Source organism: Pteropus medius, unplaced genomic scaffold (genome assembly GCF_902729225.1).
Source record: "Pteropus medius unplaced genomic scaffold, Ma_sr-lr_union100, whole genome shotgun sequence".
Lineage (NCBI taxonomy): Eukaryota > Metazoa > Chordata > Mammalia > Chiroptera > Pteropodidae > Pteropus > Pteropus medius.
In genome coordinates, this window is record NW_024353906.1 from 473,220 (window position 1) to 486,788 (window position 13,569).

Here is a 13,569-nt window from a genome sequence, read left to right on the forward strand (position 1 = left end):
TCCTCTCACACCTCCCACGGCACCTGCCAGTTACGGCCAGGCGCAGGCCTTGGAGCAGAGCTGTTGAGGGCTGGAAGGGAAGTCTGAACTCATCCAACCCCAGGGCTTCTCAATCACCTCCTCCTTCTCCAGCCTCCCTCACCCCCATATAACCTACAGAGGCTCCCCTGGTCTGTAACACTCAACATCAAGGGTTGGTGGCGGGATGTACCTCTAGATCTCAAGGGAAGATTCTGCAGTTCGAAAAGGCCTCTGAGTGATTCCAATATACTCCCAAAAGCGATCTCTCTCCAGCCCCCAACACTCCGTCAAATATGATACCATTTTCCAGATGGAGAAACAAGCCTAGAGGGGACCAAGGGCCTTGCCTGTCAGCCCCAGGATCCTGCGAGGTCACTACCTGCCACCTTCTCCTCACACTATGCCTTCCAGCCACACTGAGAACATGTCCACAGCCACATGGCCCCATCCCCTCTGCCTGGAGCACTCCTTCTTCACTTCCCCAAATCTCCTCACCAGAAAGGCCTTCCTTTCATGCTCACCTCCTGTGACCTAACAGCCACCATCCCCGCCCGAGGACTCCTATTCCCACTCTGCTTTATTTGGATTTTTATTACCACCAGACCCATAAAGTGTCGTTTACTTGTTCATTATCTGTCTTACCACCTAGAGTGTGAGCTCCACGAGGGCAGGGTTCTGTTTCGTTTGCTGCTAAATTCCCAGGGCCCAGAAATGTTCTATTTTGGGAGGAGGCTGGGCTGGAGGGGTCTGAAGAGCCAGGGCTGAGGAGAGAGGCCTGGGAGAGGGGTCCAGAGAAGGGAGCCCACCCACCCAACCACTCACCTTACCCACAAGGTCTGCCCTACGACTGTGAGATTCAGTAGGTTCATGAGAGGCCTAGTCAGGTGTCCCAGTCTCAGATGCCCTGGGGACCCCTGGCCCCCGTCCCACTTGATACAGAGGTCAAGTTAGTCCGCTCACCTGGGGACACAGAGGTCAGCCTTGGTGTCCAGATAGGTGTCTGGTGGGCAGGCACAGCCCTCCACACACTCATCATCCTCGCTGAGGTCACTACCACCATCAACCCCACAGGCCTCAGGGCCGGCCAGGTCCTGGCAGGTTTGTCCACATGGGGCCACGCAGGGGCTATATTCCTTGGTGGCCTCACAGGACAGTGCTGTAGTGGGAAACGGGACTGTGCTTTGTTTTCGTCATCCCCACAACTGTGTGGGGTGGGGTCACCATCCTGATGAGGAGAACTGAGAACCAGAGAAGTTAAGACATTTGCTCAAGGTCACACAGCAGGTCGAGGTCTGAGTTGGGATTTGAATCCAGTCTGACTCCAGAGTCCCAGTGCTTCCCACTACACCAGAATGGCAGGGCAGCAGGGCTGGGCCCCACCCCCCAAGTTCAGCCTGGACCCTGCTATTGGTGTTTGTTGTTCTCTGCAGGGCATTTCTCTTAGGTAGTGATATCGACAGGGAGGGAGGGGTGGAGGTCACCACCCCGTGACAGCCCTGTACCCATCCTGTCACTCGGGTGTGTAAATATACACACACTTCTACCCCACTCACTTCCATGGCTGCAACACACGTGGGCCGTGAAGATCAACTGGGCCTCCTCTAGCAGCCGCTTGGCTCTTTGTCCAGACTGCGCTCTCCTTATCAGGCCATTGTCCCACTCCCCTGGGGTCTCCCATACCCCGTCAGAGCCAGTGGATCCACTGAGACTGTCAAGCTCAGTTGTTCTCATTCAGGCTGCTCATCAAAGCCACCTGGGGAGTTTTTGAAAAGGCTGATGCCCAGCCCCCACTGCCAGAGATGTTGTTTTCATCGATACTGGAGGAGGCCCAGTTATGTGCGTTTTTAAAAGTTCCCATGGTGAGTCTAATGTGCAGCCACGGTTAAGAACCACTGGCTCTATCCAATCACCTCTGGAGAAACTTTGGCTCAGAGACGGGCAGGGCCTTGCTAGGGACTAACAGTGATTACCTACAGGGCTGGAATAGGACTCAGCCCTCCTGACTCCTGGTACCGTGACTTTGTCATTTACTCAACAAACACTTTCTAAAAGCTTACTGAGAGTGGGGCCCTGTGCTGGGGCTGGGGGCACAGAGACAACTAAGACGTGGGGGGAGGTGTGTGGCCCAGGGTGGGGGTGCGGTGGGCGGGGGCCGACTCGTGCCCATTGAGACACACGTCCACCCGAGGGCCGCAGAGCCAGCAGTCTTTAGAAAGCTCACTCTAGCTCTGACTAGAGTGGTGGCAACAGCAGTGGTGAGAAGTGGGCGAATTTGGGGTAGACAGGACTGGCAGGACTTGGAGATGGGCTGGAGGTGAGGGCAAGACAGAAGCAGTCATGTGTCATACGTCCCAGGTGTCAGGCCCGGGTGACCAGGGGGACAGAGGTCCTTGGCAGAGATGGAGAGCACAGAAGGAGAAGCAGTTTGGGGAGGGGGGTGTATTAGGCTGGAGGAGAATGTGGGACGTCCCCGTAGAGAGGTTGGGGGTGGGGCAGATGCACACTCAGGTCTGGAGCTCAGGCTCCTCCAGCCACCCTCACATGGGCTCAAAAGCATGGGGCACTCACCACAGGCTGGCAGCTGGGCACGGAAGTCAACGGGGAGCCCGTGGCGCCGGCACAGGTGGGCGTAGTGGGCCAGTGCGGCACACAGGCAGGGCTGCCCGCAGCGGCAGGTGTCCCGGCGGCACTGCTCGAAGTAGGGCACGGGGCTCAGGTAGATGGAGCAGGGAGCAAACAGCTCCCCTGTAAGCACACTGCAGGACTGCACCGCATAGGAGGCTGGAGACAGGAAGGACAGGGGTGAGGGGCCAGGGGTCTGGTTTGCCTGGGACCCCAGGCCTAGCTCCTTCTTCCCTCACCACAGCTCAGGGGACTGTGTAATGGCAATGTGGGTGGGAGTGTGTGTGTGTGTGTGTGTGTGTGTGCGCGCGCACGCATGTGCGTGTGTGTGTGTGTGTGCACGCATGCACGCCCTAGTGCATATCTGGTTAGGAATGCGTGGGTATGGTTTACTGAGTTTGGATGTAAATATGTGCCTGGCCATGTGTATGAGTATAAATAATTGTAAAGGAGTGTGTGTACATGTGTATACACGTGTGTAATGCACTCATGCAATGAATTCCACCTGTGTCGGGAATGAATCCATAGGCTGGAAGGAGACACAAGAGTGAACAGAACAGACAAAAATCTCTGCTCTCATGGAGCTTATGTTCTGGTCGGTGGAGACCGTCACTAAACAATTTATATAGAAAAGTTGAAGGTGAATGAATACTCTAAGGACAAAGAGAAAGAGAGAAAGGAGGGTAGGCATTGCAAGGTGGGGCAGGAAGGGAGCCTGCAATTTTAAATCAAGTGGTCGGAAAGACCTCAGTGGAAAGATGCTGCTTGAGCGAAAACTTGGAAGAGGTGAGGAAGTGAGACAAGTGTTTAGTGAGGGGAGAGCATCCCGGGCGGGGGTCGGCGAGTGCAAAGGCCTAGAGGAGAACGGACTTGGCTGTGTGGGAAGAACGGCAAAGAGGCTAGTGGGGCTGGAGCAGAGTGGAGGGTGAGAGGTGGAGGAGGCGCGATGAGGGGGATGGGCAGAGGACGTCAGGCCAGGCGAGGAGACTGTGAGGACTTGGGGTTTCGCCCTGAGATTGCGGAGCCAGCGCAAATGTGTGTGTGCCTGAGAGCAGTAGAACAGGAAGCTTCCTGTCTGCCTAACCTTCAGCCGGAAGGGGGCTCCCGTCCCCTCCCTGATGCTCCTTTTCTTTGCACTCCTACCCAATGTGACCAGCACCCTGATGCCCAGAGTTCCCATCACCTCCCTCTCGAACCCGTCCCACTCCATCCTGCTCCCATTCTCCCCCTCCCCTCCGCCTCACCGGCTTGCAGGTGCATGTCACAGGGGTCCAGCGGGGAGCCAGGGGCCAGTGAAGAGCAAGCAGACAGCGTTTTCCAAGAATTGCCGAAGAGTTGCGGGGTGCTCTCAGGCACACCCACCGGGGACCTGCAGCCATGACATAGCCACATTCATGCACTTGCCTATGCGGACCCAGGTGAACATCAGCATACACCCAGGTAAGCACCCACCTGCTCATATTACACACACACACACACACACACACACACACACACACACAGACCAAGCGTGAGCACACACACTCAGAGGCATATGTGTACCACCCAAACATTTAACACTATAGACCCATATACACTACTTGCACACACCTTCAACACACATATACGCGTAGAGCAGAGATATATGCCAAACATGCAAACCGCCAAGGGGGTCTACATAGCCACATTCAAATGCATACAATTGTGGCTGTGCACACACATACACGCACACATACATCACACCACATTTAACAGTCTCCAATGGGACTCAAAAAGGGCTTGGGGCCACACATTGCCCCACCTTCACCACTCACCCCCAGCTCTTCATATCAGAAAGAAGGAAAGAGGAACACCATGAATCAAACTTCACTGGGTGACTTCCTCCTCCCTTCCCCATGAGCAGTTCCTAAAAACTCCTTTGCTCTCCCTTTCTCTCTGGGCAGAAGATTGTCACACAGTGGCCATAAAGAGAGGAAGGGAGAGAAGCGTGCTTTCTAAGCATCAGCAGTCTCCAAGGATCACCACACTGGGTGTAGACGGTAGAAAGGAGAGATGTCACAGCTTCCACAGGGGGAAGGCTCTGCCCGGCACGCACCACACCCCCATCACTGCTCCAGGGCATGGGGAGCACTCAGGTCACACAGAGTGACAGAGTTCACATTCAGGAGGGTGGCAAGCAGCCCACATGACGACTCAAGGTCTGCCCCCACCCTTTTGGCCAGCTGCCTTAACATGAGCCCCACTAGAGACAGAGAAGAATGCTACATTTTTAAATGTATGTGCATTGAAAAGGTCTCAGCTTTTTCTTGTTCTTCTTCTTTCTGAACAAACTGGAACTCTCATTTCTGACTGAAGAAATTTCTTTCTGCATCGCCTAATGCATATAACTTGAAGGACTGAATAGGACCTCCAGCCTTCAAGATCAACCCTTTGTTCTCAATTCTGGAAGGTCTGACTCCTGTCCCCTCCCAAGTTCCTAAACTCTGTCATTCCCAGAGAGTCTTTCTCTCAACTCTCAGTCAGTCCATGGGAAACAGCCCCCTCCTGAACATTGGGAGGCTCACAGGGTGCAAACCTTGAGCATCAGGCATGAAAGGTGGATGTGTTAGATTGGCCTGCTGGGATAGAAGGCAGCAGTGTTGGCATCGTTGGCTCACTGAGGCCTTACACTCATCTAAAGGTGTCATTCACAGTCAATTAAAGCAAACAACCATGAGCCCACTAAAATACGGCCTCAGGTCCACCAATTTTAAGACTTCACTATAAAACAGCATTTCTCAGGGTACGGTCCATAGACCTCACATACTAGAATCACAGTGGTGCTTATCAAAAATGAGATTCTTGGGCCCTAATCTAAATCTAAATCTCGAGGAACGGGACCCAGGAATCGGCATTTTAACAAGCTCCGCAGGTGAGTCTTTTGCACAAAGACTGTGAACCACTGACTTAAGGAAACATACTTAAATTTAAATGTAGAGAAATTAACAAGCAAGAGTGAATGTCAGGCACAGTGAGAGCCCACGGGAGTTTGGGAGATATGTTTTTAGGCAGTGCCTCTGGATCCTTGGTCCTAAGGGGCCCACTTCTCCCTCTCCTTCCTGTTCCAGGGCAGGGGCACGTACAGGAAGTCGTCCTGCGTGTTGCCATTGAAGGTCCCACAGAGGCCCACGGTATCCTCCACCCATCTCTGGTCCACCTGCAGGTAGAGCCGAAGCCCTTCGCGGTCGTAGAACACCTGCACACCCACGTTGGTCCTCACCCGCAGGAACACGGAGGACAGCCTCCGGATCTCAAAGGCATCTGGGCACAGAACCGGAAGGGAGATGTAGGAAGTTCAGCCAATATGCACCCACACACCCCACCACCTGCATGCCTCTCCCCTCCCTCAACCTCCATACCCAGCCCAGAGTGAAACCCTGCAAAGTAGTTAGCTTGGGCAACCTTGAGGAAATCCTGTTCAATGAGGAAATCAGGATCCAGGGATAACCAACCAGGCTGCCCTGGCTGAGAAATTTAGCATCAAGTGCCAATGAAAGCTTTGCCTCGCTATGAAACTGGTTATGTTTCCTTCACTAGCAAAGGAGAATTCTGTAACTACTCATTCTTTTCACAGTGGCCACCGGGAAGCTCACAATATGATTTTAGATTTAATTGTAGCAATTTCTAAATTTTAGATTCAATTGTAGTGACTTTTTGACCCTTTGTGGCTTGTACTTCTTTGGCCTTTTTACACCCCCCACCTCTTGTATCCCCACTCCTCTCACTCCTAAGCCCCTATTCGTTTTATTTTTCTTTTGAGTATTCTCTGGGGCTATTTTATTTTTTAGTAGTTTTGCCATTTTTGTTAGATGTGCTTCCTACAGGCTACCACAAATCCCTTGTGGAATCAGACAGGATAATAAGTAATTAATAGACAATTGGTGAGAGCAGGGTTGGAAAACAGCTCCATTCATATCCTCATGGTGGGAGAAGCCATCGTACTGCTATGAAGCCTACTGTCATGTTGGGGTGGGAACAAAGACCATTTACAAGTCCAGAGTCCATGTTTCTGGGACCAAGTACTGTCCCGATTCACTCAGTGCTAGAATGTAAGCTCTTGCCGTGTGGCAGAGCCTTTGGCCAGAGGAGTCTGGAAGAAGAAGCATGGGTAGCCAGCTCCCAGCCAGCTCTCGTCCACCAAAGCCATACCGTCCGTGTAGGGTGGGGTGACCTTGTACTGGTCAAACAGAAGGACATCCCCCGCTTGGGTCAGGGTCACCTGCCTCCGAGGGTCCTGATGTAAGATCACTGACACTGACTGGACGCAGGCTCCATCCTGGTTCTGGAGAGAGAAGGCCAATAGAGAAGAGTCAGTCTGTCTGTCCTGCTGGTCCCAACAGAGCCCTCCGGGAGCACGGATTCAAGTGCAGTTTGAGGCCAGGGGTAGTCTCCTCATAATGACAGAGCCCCCAAGGACATTACGAGTTCACTAACCAAATGCCCTCATCTGAGGAATGGGAAGACGGAGGCTCAGATTGGAGAAAGTTAGTGGCAGAACTGGGATAATACAAGTAAATATGATAGTCAACTCTCAGGCTGTTTGTGACACAGAGCAGAGATGGACCTTGGATGGCCTCAGAAACACTGGCCTCCCCACCTAACTGCAAGCCAGGACTTTAATTTCATCCCTTTATGAGTGTTTATATAGCTTTTTCCATGTGTCACATCCTGCAGAGTATCAAGCTCCACTCACAGGCAGGCAAGAAATAAGCTACTATTCTCTGCACCTCAGGGTCTTATTTCTGAAATGGGTAGTCCACATGGAGCCCATCTGTACCTTCCATCCACAGGAAGACATCCACACAATCATATAGTGATGAACATGACAGACATAGTCCCTGCCCCCACGGACAGTACATATGCATGTGGGACATAGACATTAAATAAGGAATTACAAAGTTGGTTAATTATTATTGTAATCAGCACTGCGAACATGTTTGGGGTGCTAGGACTTAATCTGCAGAGGTAGGAAAGGGCATCCTAAGAAAAGATAATAATAAAGTAATAAATAAAGTAAAAGATAATAAAGTAAAAGTTAATAATAAAGTAAAAGGTAACAATAATAGAACTTTTAATACCACAACTTATAATAATAACAGCTAACTTTAATACAGAGTTCTGATGTTCAGGCACTGTTCTAATCTTTTACATACATTTATTCACTTTATCCTCATAGTGATCCTACTCAGTAAGTACTTACTCAGTAAGTACTCAGTAAGTACTACTAACAGCTTCATTTTGCAGATCAGAAAACTGAGGAGCAGGAAAAAAGTGATATTTGAGCTGAGATCTGAAGGGTGCATAAGCTAGCTGGGCAGAGAAAAGGGAAGAGGGAGACATCTAGGCAGAGAGAACAGCCTGAATGAAATTCCCTGACGTGGTAAGGCATTTAATGCATCCAAGAGCATAAGAGAAGACCAAAGAGGCAGAGCCCACTGGACGAAATGGTTTAAGACACCTCTGCAGCTTAAGTCCTAGCACCCTAAACGTGTTTGCAGCGCTGACCGCAATAATGATATTCAGTATTTGCTGAGTGAATGAATGAATGAATTCAGAGATGCTGAAGATACAATCCAAGGAAGCAGAGAAGATTAAGTTGAATTACAGCCACGTTAGAAATTTTTTTAAAACATTGAGGTCCAGGAAATGGAAGTGACTCTCAGATGTTCTGGAGCTGGAACACAGTCTCCTCACCCCTGGCTCTGCCCAGAAAGAAGAGACAGTAGGGTGAGTGGGCTGTGAAAAACCTGAGGCCCTGCTCTAAATCCTCCAGCTTATCTAAAAGGCACAGGAAAGGGGTGGCTGGCTGGATTAGGTCTATGGTTCCTAGCCCTTACCAGGCCACAGGGGGCATTCTGCAATGTCACTGTGAAGGTGCCTGAGGAGCGGCTCTTGGCCAGGATGTACTGGCACGTGGCGGGGAACGTGTACCGGCGTCCGTCAAAGGTGGTGAAGTGGATGTCACCAGTCACTGAACATTCAGCTGAGGGGCAGAGAAAAGTGGCTGACCCATGGGACCTGCCCCATGGAACTGCCTCTGCCCTGCAGGCTCTAAGCAGGAGGAGAGGACAGCACCCTGTCCTCATGAGTCAGGGCAGTGTTTGGAGCCCTGGCCTCCCCTTCGAAAGCCCTGGTCACTGGGGAGATATAGCCCCATTCCAAGCATCTTCCTCTGACAAGAGACCGGGTCTTGAGCCTGGAGACCAATTCTGGTCCAAGCCCCTTGAGCTCAAGGATGTCCTTAGATATACAGAACCTTATGAAAAACTGTCCCTGATGGGGTAGAGCAATCACTTAATCAGGCAAATTGGCCCTGAGGAAGCAAAGGGAGACAGACAAAGCTGAAGGAACTGAGTGTCCACCCCACTTCCATCCCCGCACCCCACCCGCAGGCCTGGATCCAGGAGCTTCCCTGCCCCAAAAGCTGTGACTAAGGAAAGGGGTAGAGTCCAAGGTGGGGTCAGACATACCTGGGCAGACAGAGGTACTGCACACCCACTTGCCAGCCGTGCATGTGCTGAAACAAAGACCAAAGAGGCAGGGGCTCATCCCCCCCAGAACGGGGATAGATGCTGGAGAATGACATGGCGCACAGAGCTCCTGCCCCCAGCCCTCGGTCTTCTCATCTCTAAAAATGGGTGGCGGAGATTCCGTCCACGGATTAGGTCTAATGAGATTTCCCGTGACTCGGAGATGCTGAGTGAGTGCCACCAAGTCATCGGGGCTCCCAGATCTCAGATGGGCCAGTCGCTGCCTCCCCCACCCCCTAAACGTGGACACGGACCAGGTATTGCAGTCTTCTTTCACCAAAGAGCCAGTTGGGTACAGGGTCCCGTGGAACTCACAGGGACACTCAGCTGGTGCCACGCAACCTCCGTCCTCGAAGATTAGCCCTAGGGTGACAGCAAAGGCCCACTTAACTCACCTCTGCTTTTGTTCACAAACCTTTCATGGCTCTCCAGGGCCTGTGGTAAAGATTCCTGCATCCGAGCTCTTTCACCACTCAGCCCACTTGCAAACTTTCTTCTACATAAATCCTTGACTCAGGCCAGATTTGAATTTCCTCTGAAGAAATAATCTCACCTCCGGAACTTTGTTCAGAAGACCATCTAGCCCGTCACTGTATCTAGAACCAGCTTAGGTACCACCTCCTCAAGGAAGCCTTCTCTGACATCTCTCCTCCCACTGAATTCCTACCTCTCTTCTTGTCTGAATCCCTGAGCTGGTCCTTGCCACATTGTGCCTTAGACTGGAATCATGTGTAAGGGCCTTATCACTGCAACCAGATTCTGATCCCTAAGTCGATGACGTATCTTTATATATTTTTTATCTCTACCCGCTGCCTAGCCGAGTGACCTGCACCCTATAGATGTGCTGCAAATTTATACACTGCAAAAAGCAGTATGTGGATGAATGTTGAAACAAACACAGTGATAAATGAATAAATTAATGAATGACTTATCCTCGTCTACACCTTAAAAAGTTCAGTCCCAATGAAATGAAATACCTTGATGAACCTCTCAAGAGCCACAGTTCCATCTCCACTCTCACCTCCCTTAAACCATTCATTCATTTATTCACTTATTAGCTGTTTGCTCCTTCCTTCATTAATTCCACAGACAGGCATCCTCTGAGCCCTGGCTTCATGCTCATCCATGACAGACCAGGAAGATGCTGACAGGCACCCACTCCACCCCAAGCATACCATCAGGGCAGTAGCAGCCGTCCACACAGGCAATCTCACTGTCCACACAGGATGCCCGGGGCTGGCAGGAGGCAGGGCAGCAGGCAATGCACTCGTTGTAGGTAAAGGCTTTCTCCTTGCAGTGAATGGCTTGGGAGGAAGGGCACAATATGGCCTGTCAGCTCCTTACTGGCCCCAGCTCTGCCAAGACTGATCCAGCCCCCACCCCAGGCTCTGTGGCAGGGATGGGAGGGCTTTGATTTTCCTGATCCCTTAGTCCCAGTAGGAGCACTGGGTAACCAGGAAATTGGAGAGAGCCTGGGAGGCTCTGAGCACCAACCTCATCTCACTCTATGGCGCCAGGCCAGTCAGTCCCTTTGGCTTTGAGCCTCAGTTTCCTCATCTGTCACATGAGGATGGGACCCCAGGGCTTAAAGCTTTGGTGACTGTGGTTCTGAGCAGGACAGGAAGTTGAGCTGAGGCCTGACAATGCCACCCACAGCCCCAGGACAGAACTTGTCCGAACCCCTCCCTGCCCACCACCAGGCTACACCTACTGCATTGCCGGAGCTGGGTCCTCCAGCCCTGCAGAGGCTGTCCTGCCTGCGCACATGCCCGGGCATACTCGGCCAGTGCCCGGCACCAGGTGGCTTCATCACCCACTGATCTGTGCAAGGAAACCAAGGGTCACACTGAAACAAAGCCCAATCTGCTACCAACCCTCCAACACCTCAGAGACTGCCAGGGCTCAGGGCACCCTTCCCTGCATAGCTAAGAAAGGGAGCCAGGAAGGGCATCTAGGTGTACAGAACCCTAGACTAAAGGCAGGTTACCTGGGCTCTATTCCAGGCATTGCCACTGACTTATGTGGCCCTGAGGGTGTCAGGCTCCATTTCTGAGCCTCAGTGAATGAGGAAGCTCTGTCTTGCTTATGCAGATAAGAATGTCAGAGCTTTAGAAAGCATATCTGTCACTGCCTGGGATTATCAGGCTGAGTGGCCCTCGTGCTGAGCTCCACTCCAAAACTGAAAGAGGTCTCCCCACCACTCAATACCACCCCTAGTGCTGGCTGCCCACTTACTGGCAGAGATCGCTGGTACAGCTGGCCGTGAAGGGCAGAGGGCTGACGTAGGCATGGCAGGCATCAAAGGGAGGCCTCAGCAGTGCCTCACACCGGTCATACACACCCTGGAGCAAGGGCCAGGAGCTGGAGCTGGGGCCAGCAGGGCCATGCACAGCCTTCTGACTTCACCCGCTGCACATGGAACCTCAGCTTGGGCCCGAGGGAGAGAAAGAGGAGGGTGGAGAGGAGAGGAAAGGGGTCATGGGCACCAACAACCCTGGGCCCCTGAAGCCAGATACTTTCCAAGAAGTAGACAGGAAGCCAACCTAAGCCAGGCACTAGGGTGGGAGGTAAGAAGCCAGGACAAGGGGATGTCCCCAGGGTCCAGACCTGCATGGTTCCCAGACTCTGCTGCAGGCACGGTGGGCGAGGCAGGGAGAAGGATGTGGGCCCTGGAGGTTGGTTGGGGGCCAGCTCCTGCCAGCTGTGCACGAACTCAGCCACATCATCTGTCAGCTTCCCTATAGAGGAGAGCTAGCATGATCACAGGTGGCTCTCAGGGAAAGCAGGTGGAGCCAAACAGATGCCAAGACGAGGGGCAGGAGTTGAAAAATCCCAATCTGCATTTCTCAGTGGAGCCACTCTCTCTTGAAAAGCTATTTGGCAATAATAGTCAAGAACCTGTAGTGGGTCCCTACTGCTCTAAACAGGGGAGACAACATTGATCAAAAGAGAACAGTATGTGGGCCCGGACAAGGAGCCTCAGTTTCCCCAAATGTGAAATAGGACAAATAATCCCTCCATGAGATTATTGCAAGGACTTCATGAGATGATGCATGCCGAGTGTTCGGTATGATGTGGGCGCTCAGAGGCGTCACTTCCCTTCTTCTGGCCGCAGTCACCATGATTTGACCCTGCATCCTTCACTTTGACTCTTACCTCTCTTCCGTAAGGATCCTTGGCTCCAGCTGAGCCCTTACTCTTCCTGGATTTCTGACCTTCTGCTCCCTGCCCTTCTCCCCCACACACCTTGCAGGGTCAATCCCACCTAGCAAAGTACCCAGTAGATCCTCACACAACTCTAGTAGGAATTCTCATTATAACAATCTTACAGATGAGAAAACTGAGGTTGAGCGGTTAAGAACATGCCTGAGGCCACACATTTGGGTCTTTAGTATCATGACACTAGATGTCTTCCCCAAGGCCTCTCCCACACCTCCCAGCCTAACCTGGCCCCTACCAAAACCCATCTGGAAGCCACCTGCCCGGCACCTCACCATAATTGGTCACCAGGTCGTCTTGGGGGTCGGCATTGTTGTTCCCACAAAGCCCATGGGTCCAGCCCAGAAACTCCGGGCTCATCTTGATGTAGACAGCGGAGGTGCCATCCCAGGCCAATGTAAACGCTGACTGATGCCGCACAAGGACGTAACCAGCAAGCCGCTGCAGACGCACACTCCCCATTGCATGTGGCAACTGGACCCTGTAGGGCACAGCCTATAGCTTCAGGGCGTCTACACCACCTCTAGTAGTCCAGTCCCTTCACCGAAGGATCCACCATCCCCTGCTGGACCCATCATGTACACAGCACCTGCCTCATCCACATAGCCGCTGGTACCATGACATCTAAGGCCCCGCTTCCCCTCCCCAACTTTTTGGGGACCTGGAAGTCCACCATTAGGGAGAGATTCTTTTGTCTTCAGAGTTTTAAAATTGCTTTTTAAAATTGCAAGTTTCCTGGCAGGAATAAATCTTAGAATGACTGAATTTGTCAGCTCCTTTCTCCTAGACAGAAAAGATAGTTTAAGCAGGTATCTACTTTGTTTGTTTATTTGTTTATTTGTTTTGATGAAGAGCAAGAAAGAAGTGGGAGAAGAAAAAGCCAAGAGAGGAGAAAAACTGAGCATGAAAGAAAAAACACAGGGCTATAGCAATCTTGACCACTTTCCCAGTCTTATTGGTACAGGGTCTCCTAGTCAATCTGGGATTTGGCAACTTTCAATCCACCTGAAAATCAGGAAAGGAAAACAAAACTGGTAGCATATACTGGTCTTTTATTCACTGGAGAAACCCTTGGGCCTTTAATTTTACACTCAGCCCCAGAAAGCTTTGTTACCCAGTTTCCAGATCTGAGGTAGGAAACCAGAAAGGAGAGAAGGGT

The 13,569-nt window shown here is 51.8% G+C and overlaps 1 protein-coding gene across 2 annotated transcripts in view; it reads right to left on the reverse strand.

Annotated features, from left to right (window-relative positions):
- Positions 1-13,569, reverse strand: part of OTOG (otogelin) — a 72,575-nt gene that overhangs the window by 51,582 nt on the left and 7,424 nt on the right. For both annotated transcript variants that reach the window (XM_039851491.1, XM_039851492.1), the window contains 13 exons: positions 12,686-12,891; positions 11,799-11,929; positions 11,427-11,533; positions 10,903-11,012; positions 10,367-10,495; positions 9,446-9,554; positions 9,132-9,178; positions 8,499-8,644; positions 6,811-6,943; positions 5,745-5,922; positions 3,888-4,012; positions 2,590-2,802; positions 982-1,177 (listed from right to left, as the gene is read on the reverse strand). In XM_039851491.1, coding sequence (XP_039707425.1) covers positions 982-1,177; positions 2,590-2,802; positions 3,888-4,012; positions 5,745-5,922; positions 6,811-6,943; positions 8,499-8,644; positions 9,132-9,178; positions 9,446-9,554; positions 10,367-10,495; positions 10,903-11,012; positions 11,427-11,533; positions 11,799-11,929; positions 12,686-12,891 — 1,830 coding nt within the window. The remainder of the gene's footprint in view (positions 1-981; positions 1,178-2,589; positions 2,803-3,887; positions 4,013-5,744; positions 5,923-6,810; positions 6,944-8,498; positions 8,645-9,131; positions 9,179-9,445; positions 9,555-10,366; positions 10,496-10,902; positions 11,013-11,426; positions 11,534-11,798; positions 11,930-12,685; positions 12,892-13,569) is intronic.